The sequence below is a fragment of the Cherax quadricarinatus genome, chromosome 52, assembly GCF_038502225.1.
Source record: "Cherax quadricarinatus isolate ZL_2023a chromosome 52, ASM3850222v1, whole genome shotgun sequence".
NCBI classification, from domain to species: domain Eukaryota; kingdom Metazoa; phylum Arthropoda; class Malacostraca; order Decapoda; family Parastacidae; genus Cherax; species Cherax quadricarinatus.
This window is the reverse complement of record NC_091343.1, coordinates 28,378,035-28,401,248: the sequence shown is the minus strand read 5'-3', so window position 1 is coordinate 28,401,248 and position 23,214 is coordinate 28,378,035. Positions and strand designations below refer to the sequence as shown.

The 23,214-nt window shown below is 41.0% G+C and overlaps 1 protein-coding gene across 2 annotated transcripts in view; it reads left to right on the top strand.

Moving 5' to 3' along the window:
* LOC128696863 (uncharacterized) overlaps positions 1–12,968 on the top strand; it is a 167,915-nt gene extending 154,947 nt beyond the window's left edge. For both annotated transcript variants that reach the window (XM_053788293.2, XM_070096219.1), the window contains exon 4: positions 12,575–12,968. In XM_053788293.2, coding sequence (XP_053644268.2) covers positions 12,575–12,723 — 149 coding nt within the window. In that variant the 3' untranslated portion in view covers positions 12,724–12,968. The remainder of the gene's footprint in view (positions 1–12,574) is intronic.
* Positions 12,969–23,214: the final 10,246 nt, after the last annotated feature.

Below are 23,214 nucleotides of genomic sequence, written 5' to 3'. Positions count from 1 at the left end.
GTTGAAGACACAGATGAATCACAGTTATGTTAGGAAGTATTTCTTCAGCCACAGAGTAGTCAGGAAGTTGTGAAGCGATGTAGTGGAGGCAGGATCCATACATAGCTTTAAGCAGAGGTATGATAAAGCTCACGGTTCAGGGAGAGTGACCTAGTAGCGACCAATGAAGAGGCGGGGCCAGAAGCTTGGACTCGACCCCTGCAACCTGAACTAGGTGAGTACAACTAGGTGAGTACACACACACTCATTCACATACACACACACACACACACACAAACACACACACACACACACACACACACACACACACACACACACACACACACACACACACACACACACACACACACACACACACACATGAGAGAGAGGGGTGGGTTGATTGCATTTTCCTGGACTGCAGGAAGGCCTCGTGATGAGGCATCACAGTGGGTGCCTATGACGAGCAGGGTCCCACAGGGGTCAGTCCTAGGACCAGTGCTGTTTTTGGTATATGTGAATGACATGATGAACATAAACAGTACAGCATGGAATAGATAAGGTGGATAGAGACAGGATGTTCCCGAGAGGGGACACGGGAACAAGGGGTCACAGTTGGAAGTTGAAGACTCAAACGAGTCAAAGAGATGTTAGGAAGTATTTCTTCAGTCATAGAGTTGTCAGGAAGTGGAATACTCTAGCAAGTGATGCAGTAGAGGCAGGAACCATATATACCTTTAAGACGAGATACGACAAAGCTCATGGAGCAGAAAGAGTCGGTGAAGAGGCAGGGCCAGGAGCTGAGTTTCGACCCCTGCAATCACAATTAGGTGAGTACAATTAAGTGAGAGCACATGTGAATGTGAGTACTTAAAGGAGATGTAAGAATAAGGAACCACTCACTGGGTTGTCGATATCACATATATTGACAAAGTCTTGAGGGAAAGCCCAGGCCTACCTGTCTCACCTTGTGCCTATACTGGATTTTGCGGGCGGAGGCCTGGTGGCTGACGCTCACATGCGTCACTGCGTGATGTCACACATGCTAGCTGCTGAGCCTAGCAAAGGATCATATATATATATATATATATATATATATATATATATATATATATATATATATATATATATATATATATATATATATATATATATGCATGATACGAACTATGATAAACTTCACAAGCCTATGCATAGGAATTCAGTAGCAATACTGACAGCTCAGTCATGTTATATATGGCATCTCGACATACAAAACTACACTACAGGCTGGACAGGCAGGTGGCTCTGGGCTGATTCTGCTCAATAGCAAACACATATATAACTTACAACTAATCACAGAAATGATAATGGGATATACTCCATTGAATGGATAATATTGGAATGGATATTATTGTAATGGACAGTAGCATAATGCATTATGAATTATAGTAACAAATACAAAATACAGTAAAATAAAAGATAGAAATGACTGATCAATCTGTATTCATGTACTCTATGGATTCTGAAGTCGAATATATATTTACAAAGAAGAAAGTGTTTAGCAGAAAAGGCAGACTTGGCGTGCACAAGTCATTATTGTTAAATCTCAGAATTCAGAGTTATTGTGAACACAAAAAAAATTTGGATACTGAACACCTAATAACAAAACACACAGTTGCCAATTTCTTTTACTTAATCATCTAACTATACAGGCTATGTGCATTTAAACTCAACTCTGCTAGGGTAAGATTTACATATGCAGAATGGTTATCATCTCTGGGTGGATCGAATTCTTTTGCAATAGCAAACACATGCCGTGATTGAGGGAGATCTGAATTAGTATTTACAAAAGATACTTGAGGGTCTCTCAATACTTGTTGTGTACACAGGGAATATCGACATTCAGGTTGATCGTCTGACTGAGTATTAGAGGTAGAGGGGACGGAGTGAAGAGGAGTGTCAGAGTCTGTCACAATAGTCTGGGTAGGAACATCATCGTCAACATCGCATACTAACTTCATATGATCTAATAGCGATTCTTTATGCTGACCCATACTATTTTTTCTATCCTTATACTTATTACTACTGATATGTTCAACTAATTGAAAAGGACCAACAAACTTTTGATCGAGCTTAGGCATTGCAGATGTGTTATTGAAGTTAGTCAACAATACTCTTGAACCTATTTTAATCTTGGTCAGCTTAGCATGCGTATTATTGACTCTTGTATATTCTGCTGTTGATTTGCGAAGTGTTTCTCAGATTCTTCTGAAAACACTTTGAGCTAGACTGGTACGTGTTGCTTCGAAGTCCTCAGGGTTGTAATTTGGTTTTAGCATGGAATATAACAACTTATAAGGCAAACGCTTATCTACACCGTACTGTGCATTATGTGGGGCGTCACCTATTGCAGCATTGTAAGCAGAATTTATAGCACACTGAACATCAGGTGTGATTTCTTCCCAAGTTTCACTACTGGGGTTGATAGTGGCTCTCAAGACATCAAATACTTTCTTATTTGTTCATTCTGCCAAACCATTACTTGCAGGATGATGAGAAACAATAGTTGCCTTAGAGATCTTTTACAAGGCACAAAACTTTTCAAGAATCTCATTACAGAATTCACCTCCATTATCTGTTACTAGGGACTTAGGGGTGGTATGTCTATAGATTATACTCTCTTTAAACACTTTAACGGCAGTCTCGGCAGTCTTATCTGCAATAGGAGCTCACAGTACCTGGTGAAATGGTCTACCATGACGCACAGATATTTATTGCCCTGAAGAGAGCAATGAAAATTAGTTAACAAGTCTACGGCAACTCTTTCCCACGGTTCACTCATGGTGGGATACACCTGGATAGAATTAGGGCTATTAACATTTCCTTCATGCTGCATACATGCACTACCTCTCTTGACATACTCGGAGATGGCAGTAGCCATAAGTGGCCAAAAATATTTAATTCTGGCTTGTTTCATAGAGCGATCCATACCAGGGTGTGCAACACCTGGTGCATCATGAACTAGCTGTAGGCCTACATTCACTAGTGACTGTGGAATTACTAACTGGTATACCTTTCTGCTTGGAGTACCCAACTCTGCTGTTCGATACAGTAATTCATGGGTCATGATAAAGTCAATGATTGGTGCTGGTGACTTCACAGTCAGAATAAGATCTTCCTGGAGCAGGAATCGTATCACACCAGACCACAAGGGATCTGTTTTTTAAGCATTCTTTACCTCTTCGGCACTTAATGGGGGATCAGCGGTTACTATGCAAACATATCTGCAGCTACATTTGATCTGCCAGACAAGTGTTCAAAGGTGGGGTTGAACTCTTGGATGGTCAAGGACCACCTGGCTAATCTTCCAGTAAGTTGTTTGTTCTGGAACAAAGGAATCAGTGGGGCATGATCTGTCAAGACATGGACAGGGTACTGATATATGTCTCGGAAGTGCTTCAAAGACCACACTATGGCAAAGGCTTCTTGTTCAGTGAATGCATAATTTCTTTCCTTCTTCGTGAGGACACGACTTCATTGTACTTGCCATCAGTCTTCTGAGCTAGTACGGCACCTATGCCAATTGAACTAGCATAAGTTGTCAGGTAGAAAGTTTTAAGAAAATCTGGGAATTTCAAGATTGGAGCAGAACTTAACTTTTAGAGTTTGGAATGCTCTTTCTTGATGGAAGGTCCAAATGAAAGGAGTATCTTTCTTATGCAACAGAGTTAGAGCTGCTTTGGAAGAAAAATTGGCTATGAATGATCTATAGAAATCTGCTGAGCCCACAGAAGATTTTATGCGATCAGCAGTTTTGGGAGATGGAAAATTTGACACAGCAGAAACTTTACTTTGGTCAGTCGTAACCCCTCTAGGAGTGACTACGTGACCAGGAAACTTGATCTCTGATCTGAAAAACTGGCACTTTGATACTTTGATCTTCAAATTAGCTTCTTCCAGTTTATTCAGCACCATATCCAGTCTTTCCAAATTCTTGTCCACGTCCTCGGACTTGACGATTACTTCATCTAGGTACACCATAAGTGCGTTGCCTATGAGGCCTCTTAAGATGTTGGTCATTAGCCTCGAGAATGTGATAGGTGAGGAGCATAATCCGAATGCTATATGGAAGAAGTGATAATGACCAGTATGAGTGGAAAATGCTGTTAGTTCTTGGCTGTCCTCATGGAAAGAGACTTGCCAGAACCCTTGTAACAAGTCTAGGGGCGAAAAAACTTTGTTATCTCCGATGTTGCATAAAAGGTCACCAAGTACAGGAAGTGGGAAGCATTCTGAAATTGTTTTCGCATTTAACTTCCTAAAATCAATCACTGGGCACCAAGTACCATCCTTCTTAGGTACCAGGATTAAGGGCGCATTCTAGAGAGAATTGCTAAGTGCAATAACACCTTCATCAAGCATCTGATTGATCAACTCTTCTGCAACAGCGACTTTGAATGAGGCATTCTGTATGGAGGTATATAAATAGGTCTGGCACCAGGTTCCAGTGGGATACGATGGGATAATAAGTTCGTTAAACTCATCTTTTCACCTGGTAAGGAAATGGCTTTATGGTGTTTGTTCAACAGACTCAACAAGTGCTTGACCTCATCTGGGAAGTCAGTAGGAGCTAAGTCTTTTTCTTCAATTGCTAGGGTAGACTGGTCCAGTGGAGTGGATGTGCTCTCCCCAGCTGAAATAGCACTGACCCACTGGTCAGGTGGCAAATCATCTTCTGCACACACAGGGTAAGGATAATTCACATGGTCTACAATATTGGTATTCGGTCTGAGTCGAACACTGTGACCAGTGTTAGCAAGGAAGAGATGGATCTTACTATCCCATGCAACATGTAAGGATGGCTCGACGAACAAACTCTTAACCTTGCAGGAATCACTGTCAACCACGATGTTATCACCGTCTGGAGCATGCGGTACAACACTCTAGTGAGGGCACTAGCCATGACAGAGATGTCTTTCTGTAGACGGCCTGTGACATCAACAAGAGATGGCATTACACATTGCAAGTGGTCATTTTCCGACAAGGCGTCCCCTGTGGAGGAACTGCGGTGGAACCTCAAATTTCGAATGCATCGCTTATCGAACTCTTCGAAAAAATTACCCTTTTTTCGAACCAACTTTGTCCCTATTCTCGAACTCGCCCCTATTTTCGAACTGCCGGGTACCAGACCTGTCCGGCAGCCCACTCTGTCCATGTCCCCGCACAGGCGCCATGAGCCAGTCTGGTTTTGTTGATGCTTGAGTAACACTAACCTGCGATCTTATTCAAACATTTTACGATTATTTCATTGCGTTTAGTGCTTGTGGGACTGTGAAATAAGCTACAATGGGAGCAATGAAACTTACTAGTGGCACCCCTGTGGTAAAGAAAGTGAGAAACATCATAGATATGAAGAAGGAAATAATACAGAAGTGGAATGATGTCCAAATGTTTGTGGAGAAGTACCACCCTGAGCAAGCTGAAACAAGCCATCTTTGCAGCAGGTTCAGTGGCAGAACCATGTCCCATTTTAGGGAAATCTTAAAGAGGCACCAGAAACATAGGACTTTGGACAATTATTTTGTGAGACAGGGGTCCAGTGACTCTCACGTTGGTCCTAGTGGCATTAAAAGACAGAGAAGGGAAGTAACCCCAGAGAGGGCTTTGATTCCTGAAGTCCTCATGGAGGGGGATTCTCCTTTCAAACACTAACTCCAACTCCCTCTCTCCTCCTCCCTATCTTCCAGATGCCATCACCAATCTTCAATAAAGGTAAGTAAAATGTTATTTTATGTTTATTTAAATTTATTAATACATAATTAAACACTATATTTGTTGTGTGTATGTAAAGCTATAATTAATCTTTACAAAATGTAATATTTTTGTAAATATTTTTGGGTTTCTGGAACGGATTAATCGTATTTCCCTTATTTCTTATGGGAAATATTGCTTCGCTTTTCAGACTTTTCGAATTTAGAACTCCTGGAACGGATTAAATTTGATATTTGAGGATCCACTGTACTACTTGCTCTAGCAGACATTGCAGGGATAGGCTGCATTCAAGGTAGTCTGAGGTTCCTAGGACATCTTAGGCAACTGGACACTATCATGCATGCCGTAAGTTGTAGGTGGAACACAGACAGGAGTGACAGAATTACCAGTGCCTGATCGCTTGGGTACGCTACTGGAAAATGCACTGGATCGTAAGGACTTAATTTGAACTTCGTACTCTGCGGCAGTATGGCAGATCTCGGATCCAAGCTGGTAACCCCAAAATGGTACAATCAGGTCATCAATTTGGGCATGCCATCGGTAAGGATCAAGCACAATGCGTAAATCTCTCATGGAAGCAAATCCCAGGAGAAGATCACCAGGGAAACTAATCTGGTCGACAACAAGGAAAGAAGCATTAAAGTCTCTACCTTAGATAGAAAAGGTGAGGGAAGTCTTTCCTTGGACATGCAGGTGAGAACCAGATACTCCACTAAGGGAGGCTACAGAAGTTGGTTCTACGAGAAGGACATGTCGTAACCGCTTATCCTTAAACAAACTAGACCTGATAATGTTGAATTGTGCAACAGAGTCCATGAACAGATGAACGGGCTCCTGACAAACAGACGCTTGTACTAAGGGACCTATCTCTGTGTTGGAAGTAATCTGCAAACACAAAGGAGGGTTGTCATCAGAGAAGGTTCGCTCCACTGCATCCTCATCCACTGCATTCACATCGTCCGAGACGTGTGAAGCAACATCAACGAGATCTTCATTCTCGAGAGTGCTTAAGGCATCGAAAGAATTACTGAGATGGTGTACTCATTATCGCCTACTGTCACCACTGAGTCTGGTTCTGGTTAGTCTGAGAACCACGGCCACTATTTCCTCTCCTGGTTCTGCGGAAGGAACGACCACAGAAAGATCGAGAGTACCTCAGGTTATAGAGCGCATTGCATTCAGATGTGTCATGGCCATTTATTCTATAATAAGTACAGTATGGTAAATCGGATTGGTGCTCATCATCATTAGTACGGCGCCTCTTAGGGTGACTATCTGGACAATTAACTGCAATGTGGCCTTTGTAACCATACTTACAGCAAGTTCTCCTGGCATGGTTACTGTAATCACTGCGAGCACTACGAGCACTGTGAGGATAATGGCTCGTTATGCTAGCCTTGAATGAGGGCCGTGAGTGATTTCTATCGGAAGTTTTTGCTGTTGTACGAACAAGAGGTGGTACTGGATGGGTCATAGCAGATGATGTAGGCCTAAGGTAGGGGAAGGTTCCCATGGGACATAACTCACGCACGTGAATAAGGGCTGCAAATGGTGCCACTTTGGCAGTTAGAGGACTGGTGTTATACATATACATGGAAGCAGGCAGCATTAACTGCTTAATAGATCCAAAAGCCGCTAATTTGGCAATCGACGCAAGCGATCGTTTATCCTCATCTGGAAGGAAGGCGGAATTTTGCCCTGTTTTAATGAATGAGGACATGAAGTTTTTTAATTAAAGTGCAAACGCGTCTGATTCCTCTGGTCTAGGTATTGTATACACTAGTTCCCTAAGGACAGTGTATGGATCAGTCACTCTCATTGGGTTAAGATAGTAACGTATCAATTGCTCATACTCTGCCCACGTAGTGAGGTCCTCAAAGTCACTTATCTGGATCAAGTTAGAGACGTTCAAAGCAGCTGGTGATCGCACTAGACTTTCTTTACCAATACTAAAGATGCAGTTCTCGGATGGAAGGCCATCCACCGAGGTATTCACCCTAGCACGAACGGCAGTAAACCAAGCCTCCAGATTGTCTGGATCCCCATTGAACAGAGGCAGAGCATCATAAGGGTCATGAGTAAAGTTCCGAAGTCTCGAGGTCTGAGTCTATCTCTTACTCAGTAAGGGATTGATTGTATTTTGTACTGAATCATTAATACTTGGACTGGCAGAATTCACTATGTTTGCAATAATGAACACGAGAATTTAAAGAGACAAAATTAACAAAGAGAATATACGACACAATATGGTTTAAATGGGAGGAAAATGCTTATCTAATCTGTATAAGTAATGAGAATGTACAAGACACTCACATAAAGGCACTCAACAGATAGGATAACACTTTGATGTTCAAGGGAAATCTTACATTAATTTGAATTAATAGCAATGTGAGTTGTCTTTGCTCTCAAGTTAGTAAAGAAATTCAAAAATAAATGATAACTCAATCAAAATAATAAAATAGAATCAATAAATCTTGTGCAAAATTAAAATAGACTGGGAAAGCAATTCTCTAAAAAAAAATTAGGGACACAAATATTAAAGTATTATGCACTGAGAACACTGAAATATACTTAACATTAATACTAATGAATACTCACCAATCAAAAATTATAGCACAAAATAAAACTATAAAGAATTATGAAAGAAAAATGAATCACGGCAAAACAAATTGCACAAGGGTCATTGCAGAATGATTCAATAAATCAATAAAAATTGCACACACGGGGAAATACAGCTTAGAAGAATAATAAAAAATTACCAAGAAATAACTGGTTGAACACTTTAATTCTTAATTTACTTTAAAAAGGAGTTAAAATTACACTAAGAGTGAATTTGTTCAAAGAAATACGAATAAAAATCAATGGACATAAAATACGGAACAGAGAAAGGTTATCACATAGAGTAGTGCAGGATCACAAACATCAATATGCCCAATACCAGGATATAAATTTCTTGCAATATGGTCTTGTGTTGACAAAAAATGGAAATAAATCTCTTACTTGCACACAAGATAATGGCACTATAGTCTGTGGAAGTGGAACAGATTAGACACTGGCTAAATAGCAATAATTAGTACAAAAGAATTTTAAACACACATGAAAATGGGAAACGTAGCACACTGGGAAAAAAATTAGTAACACAAAATCAGCAAGAAAAATACAAGGAAAATGCTGGGGAAAAGTAAAAAATAAAATTAACGATGCAAGTACAATATTGGGGAAAAATTGAATATTGCACTATACTGAAATATGGAGCAGAACACAAGGTAAACAACTTAATAAAATACTTCAATGAATGAATGACTGGGAAATGAGCGCAATACTGCCCACAAGAGATAAATGATAAGTGTAACCATAAGTTTATAATGCTTGTGGCAGTCTAGAGAATTAACATAAAATTATATTGCACAACAAGGAAAAGAAAAAGTTCTTACTTGAGATATAAGGAACACAACATATATATAAAATAAGACACGAAAATTCAACAAGAGAATGCTGGTAAAATAATTATTGCAAACAGAATCTAATGAACATTGAGTCCGTAATCACAAGTCACTGAATGTCACTAAGAATTCACTGTAGACTGAGAAAATGTCTCAAACACTTGCAAATGTCTCTCAACGTAGGGTAGAATGCAGAGGACACTGGTGGTAGAGAATAGAGGATGGTAGTAGGTGGCGGTCGGCACTTTGCACTCCTCTCAACACACAGAATCTCAGTGAACAAAGCGCTTATCTTGAGGAACCCACACAGAAGGCTTTGTACATTGGCACTCAGGTACGAAGAAACTATCTTGTGTGAGTGGTGTGTCCCAGGACAGCTGACTGGCACCCACACTCTCACACTAGGCACGCGAATATTTTAAGTCAAACGGCTTAAAAAAATGCCACAACACTCAGGATGGCTTGGAACTGGGAGCACAAAGCGATGGTGAAGGCTGGAACTCACGTGACTTGCTCGAATACTGTGGTTAGTCAGCTGGGTTAGCTTGCTGGCTTAAACCTTTCGCACAGGCTAGGGTGGCTTGAAATCTTGTAACAGTGAGCACAGCAGGTTGGGAAGCTGGCTTATCAGGCAAGGCTTGTACTTAGATGGCTGGGTTCTGGGTTGGGATAGCTGGCTAGCTAGGCTCCCATGCGGTCAACACATAATATCCGTCGGCTGGTAAAAGTTAATCTCCGTACATCTGCGTAAATATTAAATTTACGTCACCGCTGTCACCAATTGTGAAGGTGGGCACTTGAAGGAGATGATGGGGTAAGGAAACACTCGCTGGGTTGTCGATATCACATATATTGGCAGAGTCTTGAGGGGGAGCCAAGGCCTACCTTTCTTGCCTTGTGCCTATACTGGATCTGAGGGCAAGGGATCATATATATATATATTTTTTTTTTATTATCACACCGGCCGATTCCCACCAAGGCAGGGTGGCCCGAAAAAGAAAAACTTTCACCATCATTCACTCCATCACTGTCTTGCCAGAAGTGTGCTTTACACTACAGTTTTTAAACTGCAACATTAACACCCCTCCTTCAGAGTGCAGGCACTGTACTTCCCATCTCCAGGACTCAAGTCCGGCCTGCCGGTTTCCCTGAATCCCTTCATAAATGTTACTTTGCTCACACTCCAACAGCACGTCAAGTATTAAAAACCATTTGTCTCCATTCACTCCTATCAAACACGCTCACGCATGCCTGCTGGAAGTCCAAGCCCCTCGCACACAAAACCTCCTTTACCCCCTCCCTCCAACCCTTCCTAGGCCGACCCCTACCCCGCCTTCCTTCCACTACAGACTGATACACTCTTGAAGTCATTCTGTTTCGCTCCATTCTCTCTACATGTCCGAACCACCTCAACAACCCTTCCTCAGCCCTCTGGACAACAGTTTTGGTAATCCCGCACCTCCTCCTAACTTCCAAACTACGAATTCTCTGCATTATATTCACACCACACATTGCCCTCAGACATGACATCTCCACTGTATATATATATATATATGTATGTATATATATATGTGTATATATATGTATGTATATATATATGTATATATATATATGTATATGTATATGTATATATATATATATATATATATATATATATATATATATAATATATAATATATTTTTTTTTTTTTTTATATATATAGGGAAGTACCACCTCTATAGCTGGAATGGGGACCCTCATCCTCAGAGAAGACAATAAACGTACCTCAGGGAAAACTCAAGGTTCTCCCCGGAGCTGTTTGAATATTTTCTTCTCCTACCACCCCCTATATTTATATTCTATGTGAACATTTATTAATAAACAAAATACATTTACAGAAAAAAACATAAACATGAATACAATGGCACAATGTATCAAAGATGATGAATTTCCTCCAGCTCCTCCGAGGCTGGACGTGAACCAAGTATGCAGCAAGCATTTCCCCTCTGGATGGCGACGCTGAGGCGCTGGAACATGAAAGTGGCTGCCCTTGGGTCCCTGGTGGTGTCGATGAGTCTGGAACCCAATTCTTTAAGGAAACGTGTGGCATTTTTTCCCCATGATCCCAAGGTCTCTGATCCCACTGGGACAAATTGATACTGTTGGCTAATGTCCCTGTACTTGCTGATCTTGTACTCCTCCCTGTGGTCAGCAGCTCCTCCCCGTCGCCCCACACTGTGATGGATATAGGTGTCAGCCAGTGTGGACACACAGGTATAGTCCCATGCTAAGAGCTTGCCATTCTTCCAAGGATAGATGGTGATCCCGTCGGGGCGGTTTGCTGGGTTGTGGGTATTGTTTGCTGCAAGTGATCGTGGCTCCCTCTCGGCAGGGCATCCAGCTGTAGCAAGGGTTCTCTTAATGATGTCGTTGACCTCATTGTGTCTTGCATGCCAGCCCCCATATATATATATATATATATATATATATATATATATATATATATATATATATATATATATATATATATATATATATATATATATATATATGGATGATATGAACTAAGGTAAACTATGGAAACATAATCACATATGCAGTTCAATGTGATCCTTTGTTGACAACGTTTTTCAAATCATACTTGTAAGGTAAACTATACAAGCCTATACGTAGGAATTCAGTAGCAATACTGACACACACACACACACACACACACACACACACACACTTGGTAATACATTATTTACAGTGAGGAAAGTCAGGGTATTTTTCCAGAATAGTTTGTAATATACCTCTGTGGATAAAATTCTTTGACATATCTTGAACATTTCTGAGTGAATTGTCTCTGAATTCATTAATTTTATCGCACTCCAGTACATAATGACGCAGGGTGTGACAATAGTCCATCTGGCAAAGTTTACATTTCGTTTGGTGTACATCTGGTGGTGGTGATTTAACCTGCCAAAGATACTTGTAGCCCAGCCGAAGCCGGGCGAGATAGATAGTATAACAAAACATTTATTTTCATCTAAAGAAGCAGTTTCAGTAACACTGAACATCTGGTGACATCTGGTGACCCTGGTCACCCAGACACTTGAAGGTATCCGGCACTCTCAACCCCTCACCCCGACCCCCAGGTCTTCACACATGAAGACTCTGCCGTTCCCTCACATCTGACAATCCTGAAAACTCAGAAATTCGGGTAATGAAGCCTTTCAAAAGTAGAAACAATGTAGCCCCTCAGAATTTGGGACCATGGAGCTTCCTCACACCCTGAGGCCCTAGTTCCTTTGCATATGGAACTGTCAGCCTCACCTCCTCTCACATATCTGGGCTTTGGGATCTTTCATGTTTTGAGACCCTAATATCCTTCAAATTTGGATATGTTGGGTGCTGAGAGTATGTTGCATCATTGCAGGTGTATACGTATCAGCAGAAGTGTCCCCGGATAAGTTGGAGCCATTACCCAATTTACCCAAGGTTGAGCTGGGACTGAACGATGTGGACGATGCTGGACTGGGTCGCGCTTGTGATGTAGCCGGGAAGCTACAACCCCAAGACAGGTAAGTTCCGTAAGTTGCCTTGTTGTATAACTACGCCACTTAACGAAGCTCAAGTAATCTGTAATTGACATTATATCTTACAGATATATTTGTAGACGAACCCTTCAAAAAATCCACCATACACAAACATGCTACATGCTCTCCAGACCTGTTGCTGGCTACAGTCCAGAGTATGGTGATAATGTGAGAATTGTGATAATGATATACATAGCCTACATTAGATCCTTAAAACTAATGTAAAACGAAGCTTTCATAATTATTCTTAGTTGGCCAAAACTACGTAGGTCATTAATATGAGGAAGGAGCTTGGTGTTTCTGTTATCACTGATTGAATTGTTGAGATGAATACCGTACCTGGTATTAAAATGTTAATAAATGAACCAGACACTGTCAGTGCAAATCTTACTAAATGTCTAGAAGTAAACACATCTAAATGGTTAAGGAAAATATGCAGTCTTATTTAAATACGTATATAACCTGCATGAACTGTATCTCTGTAGATAAAAGAATTACACGCCTCCATTTAATACAGCATGTCTGAAAGACTTTCCCCAGACGCTTACCATGAGTAATCGCATTCCTAAATATCTTGCAAAAACAACTGCTCAAGAAGAAATTTCTGGGTCACTGGAAGCAATTGACCCACATAATGACTCTTACGACAGGCTTATTGAATATCCCAAAAATACGTAATACTCCAAAATAAGAGAAAAGTGAATTAATGTACAATTTTTATGGAAGCCACCACACAGTGAATTACTCTTTGATCAAGGTGATAGGTTAACCAAAGAAAGTATCCAGATAGAAAAAGAGGGATATAATACTTATATATCTATATCTAGGATCAGGAATATTAATATAGAAGTAAATAACGAAAGTGAATTCCAGAGAAATACAGTTAGAAATCAAAATAGATCTATTATTTACTACGATAACGTGAATGTAGATAAGCATGCTTACAGATCAACATAGCATTGTTAACAGTATGACTGATGTTATAACAGACAGCCTTAGCCTTGGTTAAAATTACTTCTTGAAGTTTGGCAGATGCACAGATAATCAAATTAAATGTATAGTATGTGGCCAGACTCACGATCACCTTCTTGAACGATGTGTATCATTACTTATGAGTCCTGAAGATTCTTCAGAATTACGGTGTTCTTCACACTAACTCCAAGGCTGAGGGACTGATTATATAATCTCAGTTTTTGTATATAGTTCTTGTCTCTTCCAGTTATGTCCTTGAATTTTTACTGATAAAGTCACTGGATGGCGAAACGTCTATAATAAAGATACCCAGTTATTACACGTGTCAAATTTTCACATTTTACATTGTTAACTTATTACATTAGATATGGAAATTATAAAGAATTTGATGATTCTTAATGTAACTTATCTCCTTTTTACACCTGCACTACTTTACAAACACTATTATCCCCCATTAATTATTACATTCAAATTACAGGAAAATTATCAAAATTTTCAGCAGGGTCATTAATTTTTTTTGTATCAATGTAGGAAGCGCATTAAGCCAAACTCAGATAGTGAGTGGCTAACACAGAACCTAGTGGGCAAAAACCAAAAAAATGCAAGCCACATGAAAATTTTGAGCAACAAAGCTCTATTAAAAAAAAAAAAGTCAGTGAGAAAATGTATTTCGGTGACGATGCTATCTGAGAAAGGTATTCCCTTATTCTACACACCCAGTCATAACTACTTCTACTTGCGCGAAGAGAATAGCTAACGACGGTGGTTAACTTCTAATGCTATGATATATTTAGTGGAACTTGACTAAAGAAAATTACCTTAGGTTAAGTTAGGTTAGATGTTTTTAGTTTAGGTTTGGCAAAAAAATTGTTTTTCATCGTTGCCAAAGTTAAACAAATATTTAACATTCAGTATAATATTTTGTAAAAGTCCAATATTTAAGAGCATTCTGCCTATTCGGTAATATGAACATCAAAAGTCAAATCTGACCCAAAGTTGTTGTACAGCCACATCAGGAGGAAAACAGCCACAAGGACCAGGAAATCATGTTGACGAAGGAAGGAGAGGAGCTCACAGGGAGCGACCAGAAAGTATGTGACGAGGTCAGTTCATGATTCAGGAACGTACTCAGATGGGAGACAGAGAGGCTTCCAGCAAACCGAAGTGGCAGGGTGCACCAGCAAGTGATTATGCACGTGATCTAGGAGGAGGTGAAGAAACTGCTAGGCAAATTATATACCTTGAAGGTGGTGGTCCCAGCTAACATCTCTCCTTGGTCCTACAGACCAGCGACACTAACATGTATGTTGAGTTAAGGAGAACATTATCTGGATATAAGTGGTGGAGCACCTACAATCTGAAGACCAGACCTGAAACTCCTAAGAGTTTACCCAAAGAGGTGTAAGTCGATCCATCAATGACTATCTTTGCTGTATTTATTCAGGTTATTTTTGCCGTGTTCAGGCAGACTGTTTATTCTGGCATAATTTGAGCCTTTTGTTGAGGCCAGTTATCTATATTAGGGAGTCACCTCGGTCCGTGGAATCAAAATTTATCCTCAAAATTCATCAGTGGGACAACACGTAACAACATATCTGCTGGATTCTGCTTGGTAGAGACATGTAGGAAGAGGTCATGTCTCTGCATCTACCTTATTTCTGCTACCCTATTTTGTACATAGACCAGTTTACTCTTGTTTCTTAACCACTGGGAAACTGCTTCATTATCACTTCAGATCTTGTTTTTTTTTTCATTGGTGAGGTGATCGAGTACTTTGTTAAGATAGACAGCCAGTTGTGTACCTACATAGTGCTGTCAATTCTAACTGTGGCACTGTTCTGACTTTCAGTGGTGCCACTCTGGCTTTGGAAGTAATCAATAAATTTCCGTCGGCATTACTCATGTAGGTTATGGTGCCATAACCTCTGGTTGACGCATCACAGAACACATGTAACGTGTACCTCTATTACGAAAATGTATTTTCCACTTGACCTATTTGTCTGGGAAATTTAACTTGGTGGAGCTGTGTAATTTCCGTGGATATCTCATCCCATGTGTGACTCATTTCAGTAGACAAGCTGTCGTCTCGACCTATTTTGAGCTTCCATGCATCTTGCACAAGCATTTTACCTTTTATGGTGATTGGTGAGACGAGTCCTAGAGGATCACAATTATTATTTTTTATTTCTTTGAGGCTGTAAGTATCATTTGTGTGTTCCAAATGAGTCTAAATATATTGTGTCAATCAGCAATGTCAACTTCAGGGAAATCTGTAATAAGTTCACTTAATTTAGTTGAATTAGTATTCCACATCCTCAGAGGCATATTTGCACCTGCCATTTCCTTGTTAGCTTCTATATATAAGGATTTCAAATCCTCCTGTTTATTCCCAGTTCCTTGAAGATTGTCGACATTTAAACTTTTATTTAAAGTGTCTTTGAAGGGACTTGCGGATTTCTTCAAATTTATATTAAAAGTGGCGTCTAGGTGAGGATGTTGCTCCAAACAAGACGGACTTGAAACGATATGTTTTCACAGTACTTTGAAGGTTATGTAAATCCATTGACCATAAATATCGAGTATAATCTTGTAGGCTTACCCTTAGAGAAGCCTTGGAAATATCAGCCAAAAAGGCATAGAGATTTTTACGAAATTTTACGAGCACGTCTCCAAGCTTCTCAGTAAGTGATGGTCCTGTGATTAGACAGGCACGTGTGCAGCAGTTGTATACAACATAAAGAATTGTTGCGAAATCTTTACTACCCCCATCGTACAGCAGATAACGAGATTGTGTTCGACTACTTCCTCAATGAAACTGTTGCTCAGTTGCTCAGTTGCTCTTGTATGTTATCAAGAGCTCTGGATTCTCTCTGAGCTCATATATTTGTGCTTTCATTTGATCAAAAGCCATGTGATAATTGCTAGGCAGATGTGGTTTATTTAATTTCCATGGTAACCTAACCCAGTACTATCTTCGTATTCCTTATAAGTATTCGCATTCCTTTTAAGTCTGAGATTTCTTTGGGCTTGGTTTATTCACATCAATAGCTATGGCACCTACGTTCCACAATTTATCATCTGGTTCATTCATTTCTTCCAGTAATGATAATTTCTGTTGTGGGATTCTAGTGATGATTCTAGTAATCAGTACATTCTCCACTGTATTAATTTCAGCTTTTGTCCCACCCTGGGGGTTAGGAATTGTACCACAGATCATGTGGCCTCCAGCTGTTGCCAGTAAGTGAATATCATGTTGACTTACCAAACTATTTACAAAAGAATGACAGTAATCACTTCTAATGATTAAATCAGTCAGGCTGATGCTCTCCATCCGTAAGTTTGGACAGGCCAGCTTGACCTTGGCTGACTGCAGAGCAGCTAATGTGTTCTTTAGTTATCTGATGTGCACAGTTGTTGGTAAATCATCCATCACCATAGCTTCCATGATCTTTCTTTCTTTTTCCAAGACGAACAGTAAATCTGGCTATGTCGCATGTCTTGTCACTAGTTCCTTTGAAAAAGCCATCGAGGTCGAGCTGTAGTTTACTCAGTTTCTGCAACACTGTCCTTCCTTTGAAAGACTTTTGAGAGCCTTGATAACATAGTAATTACATTTGTCTTGTGTGATTTATGAGATCTCAGCCTGGTTAGTCTCGTTTTCTGTGAATGTCACCTGTTTCTCAGCGGATGGGCCTGTGCACTTATAGTACAGTGACTATTTACTTCCCTTGTTGTCACCTAAACACTTACCGTGTCTTAACAGTTGTTGAGCATGTTTCATACGCGTCTCGACTGACGGCCATTGTTTGCAAAACTGCACCCAGTGTGATTCATCTCACAGTATACATTTGGGAGAACGTTTAGGTGTGACAATCATTTTACTGTCAACTGGTGGTGTGTATGCCGTATGTCCTCGGATCACGGTAAAACACCTAGCTCTGCTGGGTGCGTGATTCTTGATGGATTGAGTGGTCCTGTAGGATAGAGTGTCATGTGATTTTCGTTCACCATGGTGGGCCAAAACGACATGGGTTCGAGTCCTTGGCTAGTCGCAGTGCTGTTATTAATTAAATACCACTCGTTCGCGGTTACAATAATATATATATATATATAATGTATATGTAGAACATATACACAGATAATGAGACCTAAATGGTCTATAATTTGAACATCAAAATCTTAGACTTGTGAGACGGCTGGGTCTTCATTTTCATTTACTATGACATGGATTCTACATTATATGTTAACGACCTTGTAGCTTTAAAGACATGTGGTCTTTATCTAGTTCACGAAGAACCAAATATGGGAGTTTTCATTGATGAAAGCATGAGAGACTGTACATGACCATGACAAAGCACTTATCTTACTGGTTGACAGGTCCGACCCCCAGCATCCACGTGTCTGAGGATCACCTCCGATATTGGTTATCATGGTACCCATGGAACTGGGGGAAGAGCCGATATTACAAGGGTTAACACTCGGCCTAAAGACATATATTCCTCTGTTTCATGTTTGTCACTTGGAACATCGTGGATGAGTCTTACCTGGGTTTGGACAGTCGCCCGTACGTAAAGGCATCTAATTGGTCAGTCTTATCAACCTCACCTATATTCCCTTATGCTGCAGCAGAATGGCAAAATAAAGGGTTTATTGAAGATTTACCTGGGTGTATGTATCATACCCAACTATGATGACACCGAGAATGATGACGTGATTGAAGGGAGGATGTCTCTACCATTACTTCGAATGATGTCCAAATGTTTAGTCACACAGGACTATTCGCTGGACACTAGTGTTCTTGTTCGCTAAATTCAGCATGCAGGGTACTACGAATTGTTTCATCATTCTACTGCCATCATTTGTTCATGAGTTCATCTCGTGAACTATATCTATGGGTATTGTCCACGGTAGGGAAAATGTTAGCTTGGCAAAGACAACTGTGATAGTTCTGACATTGTATCTTGCTCCAGTTCTCCCCAATGATCAAACACGAATAAGCAACACAGAGACACACGATTTGACAAAATTTATGATTCGATTCTACATGTGTGATCTGAGGTAGTTTCTGCCGCGGGATTTCGCTCACTCGCACTCGTAGATCGGGGAGAATCTTGCCGACTAGAAGACTGGAAGTCTAGTAATAGGATGCTCTTTGTGTTGTGCAGGCCCCTTATATTGGTGCAATAATGATGACAGTGTCTGTAAATCATGGATGCCGGCTAGCACTACGTGACTGTGTCATTAAACTGATTTCTCATGTCCTGATGCATTCCACTTTAAATGAGACTAGTAATAGCTAACTGAACACAGACTGAAATTAATTATATATATTTTTAAGATATCTTTAAATAAAGGTATTTGTAATCAAACGTAAGTATGAATATTATCGAGGGGGTTTGTTGGAAAGTGTCGGGAAAGTAGTGGCAGCCACAGTTCTACTGGAATGTGTTGATGGTCACGTCCTATCTACACGTAACCTCGCTCTAATTCAAAACTGCTTAAATAGACTGCAATGTTTGCAATAAATGTGATCCTCCCCATTCCGCTTTTTAGGGAAATTGGGCAAGCTAAACCAATTAAGATAAGGACTGTAGAGGTACTTAGCTTGAATGAAGTTCACGTCTTCTAGCCATCCCCGAAGTCGTTATCTTGCGGAGCTCTCAAGCCCACTCCCTTGGGCTGTGTGAAAGAAATAAAGGTAAGTACAGTTACCTCAAAGAGGTGTTATTTCAGCACATCTCAGAAAATGAGAGCTGAAGCCACTTACGGGTTTTGGGCTCGATGGCTCGCCCATTACTGCCGTCTAGAGGACGGTTTCAATTGCTTTGCATCATCAGAAACTGCAGCTTCCAAAATTGACAAGCGAGATTGAAACCTACCTTGCTCGTGTAGTGTGAGCATTTATGACAGATATGGATGACTTGATAGAAGAAGTGTCCTTTGAAGAATGTTCCATTGTTTTCCACTCTGTCGGGAAACTTGCACACATCTCTAATCTTTCTACTGGGAATATGTAGACTATCATTGAGGTACAGCAACACACGATTCAATATTTCTTTGTCTGCTCTTATAGCATGGAGCACGAGTCTTTGCTGCATAAGTACATATAGCAATCTACCCTGAGGCATGCCCTCTCAGCCGTTGCTGCACTTTCACAAAGGATGTGCTGATTCCAACATTTTCCCCTTCCTTGCCAAACTGCAACAGGAAGCAATACAAGATGCTTGATTTATTGTTGTCTGTGCATAGACGGTAGTTTATGGTAGAATCAATTTGTAATTAAAGTGGGTGCAGGGTTTTCCTTAATTTTCCTGCTCGGTAAGAGATTAATTACTCTCATTAACCCACACTGGTTGCAACACTGGTCTCTTGCAGCGAAGTGATGCATGACTATGACACACGCTGATAGAGCATCTGTTACAAATTAGCTTGTTGATCAAAAAGCAAGAGAGACTATCAGCCCCTCTGGAGGGCTGAGTCCCTCAGGGGACCGAAAGGGGCTGAAGGGGCTAATACTCTCCCCCCTCCTGGTGAAAATTTCTTCACACCTCTTGACCCTCTCTTGACCCTCTCCAATTCTAGCTGTAGGGGGTCACTGCCCCCCTGAGTTGTTAGACGATTCGAAGATCACTATCTGCTCACCGATGGTCATGACAGTGGTGGTGATGGTGTTGATAGTGTTGACAGTGGTGTTCACAGTGGTGGCAGTGGTGATGGTAGTGGTGATAGTGGTGAAAGTGATAGTTTGTATTAATATTGGTAGAATTACTGACAATATGTTAAGTAAAAGGACTGTGGCATGCAAAGAGTATGTAACCTTTATTCGGCGCATGTACACACCCTCACTGACAGGCTATCTCCCCCGACCAGCGAACCAGTACTAAGGATCGGATGATGGCGCCCCGTCGTTCAATCAGTACCCAGGTTCAAGCCAATGAGAAGATGGTTTTGGCAATCGCAGAAGTGTTGTGGGTACCACCCGCCTGTTTGCCCTTGTCATTCCCATTCTAGAGCTGGTTGAAGCACGATCTGCTCTCTAGTGGCTTTTATTTTGCCTTGCTTACCGTGGAGTGCACTAATATCTATTGTTGTACATAGTGTATATAGTGTACATACTTCTGTTCTTACTTGATGAAGGATAATATAAGTCAAAAGTTTTTCTGCTGTGTTTATTTTGCTCCCTGTACACCCAGGATAACAGGACTTTGAATTCCTGGGTTGCAATATGGGGGTCTGTCCAGGATCTGGAGCTGGACTTATGTATCTTGCTGTCTTGCATTGCTTTAGCTTTGCCAACGCTTTATGAAACTTTGTATGTCAGCCTTGCGTTTTATGGTTAGCCTGCTATTGTATGATCGTTGACAACTCGCTACTAGCTTGTTCGTTGTGCTTGCTTCACTATGGTCAATCTTGCTGTTGTGTTAAGATTTTGCAGTCAGCTTTGCTATTGTGTATCAGCCTTGCTATTGTATTTGAGTATTCTGCAGTCATACTGGACATAGCTAAGCGTGAATTGCAAATAACGTGTTACGTTGGGGTATGCCGCCTAGACGAGTCAGATGTCTGGTGCCTGAATACACTTTATTAAACTTGTCTAAATTTTCCCTACAGCAGTGTTGGCAAATTGCTCGTTCCATTGCATTGACTACGAACGCACTCTAACAGCTGCTCAGCTTCATACTCTTATAAGTAACAAACTTCGAGAAGAGGAGATTGCACATTAAACTCCTCCCTCTACGGGAGCCAGGAATAAAACCACGATGTTCTAGCAGGAGGAAAATATATCAACTGAGCAAAATCGTCAGTTTCGTGCAACAGGGTTGTCCGAAAGTGACTCAGCTGCGTTGGCTCTCGAGTTGGCGAAAATCAATCTTGAGCAGACTAGGGAACAGAGGGCATATGCCAAGGAAGAGTTTGATAAGGAAAAAGAAGGTAGTTTTCTCAAGTTGTAAATGAAAAAAGCAGTATAGCTTGTTCCCTGCTTCAGTGAGGCAGAACCAGAACAATATTTCGAAACTTTCGAAAATCAGGCTCGAGCCCTGAGGTGGCCGGAACAGCATTGGGCGTCATTGGTTCACACAGCATTGTTTGGTAAGGCACAGGAATTTATGTCAGTGTTAAATGACACTAATTTTTCCAATTATAAAGTGGCGAAGACCACAGTTCTGGGAGCATATCAATGCGTCCCAGCTAAGTATAGGAAGTCATACAAGTTAGGCAGACGACAGCTTGGTCAATCCCTGGTGGATTTCGTGCAACTGCAGACCAAAGCTTTTACCAGCTGGTATAAAGCAAGTGGTGTTGCTACCTTTGATGATCTCGTGCAGCTTGTCCTAGTCGACAACTTGCTGGAGTCTGTGGGACCAGAGGTTAGAGTCTTGCTGCAGGATCGTGTCTTAACCACTGCATTGGAGGCAGCCAGGTTGGCTGATACCTTTGAAACCAACTGCTTCTGGCCCGAGCGGTCCCATCTCTCTTTTCAACAGCCTGGCATGAACAGAGATCGTCAACTTTGGAGGATGAAGTGCCAGCCGGAGATAGAACGTCTACGTCAGCCAAGACACCTGGTGAGCCACGCTACTCAAATGATGGTCAACCTGGTGAGTGACAACCCACTCAACATGGTGCAACTTGGCAACAGTATCTAGAGTGACACCAGCCAGAGCGACACCAGTTGCAACGACAGCAGGGAGTTAAGGTTAAGCCTGTTATCTGTTTTCTCTGCATCCAAGTAGGTCATATCCGTCCCAACTGCCCCCATAAACCCAAATCATTTGGGAAAATCTAGTGTCCCTAGTAACATGTCTCTGAAAGAAGTAGAGAAAGGGATGGCTCCTCATTGCTGTCAGAGTTGTATTTCCCTTCAGGAAGACTCAAAATCAACTGAAGTCAGAACCTGTGGAGATACTGGAGCATATTGCTCACTTATAAGAGAGGGAGTACTTCCCCGTTCTGAACACACTTCATTACAATCCTCTGTTTTGCTAGAAGCATTTGGAGGAGCGATCTTTTCTGTCCCCTTGCATAGAATCTATGTACAGTGAAAATATTACACTGGATACTTGACTGTAGGTGTATCCGCAGGATTTCCTATGAAAGATGCTATGTTATTACTGGATAATAACATTACCACTGCTAATGTATGTCCTGAACCCATAATGATTAATTCTTCTCCGGTGTTGGCCATAACTCGGGCAACATCCTAAGGGTTGTCTGGCGAGAATGCTGACCTATCCTTGGATGACTCTGATCTCAGAATAGCCAATTTGTTTTACTGGGAAAACTGGCGAGAGCCTCGTAAATTAAGTGAACAGACCCAGATCAAGCCTTCCTATTCCAGGGTTGCAGGATTGCCAATGTCTGTTTCCATGCCCGAGGGACTGTCCTTCCAGGAGGAACAACGAAAGGACCCTTCTTTGAATTTCGCTTTTCGGGCATCTATTCTATGGGTAAATCCTTTTCGGATCATCCAGTCAAGTATAAACTTAAAAACGGCTGTTTGATCTGC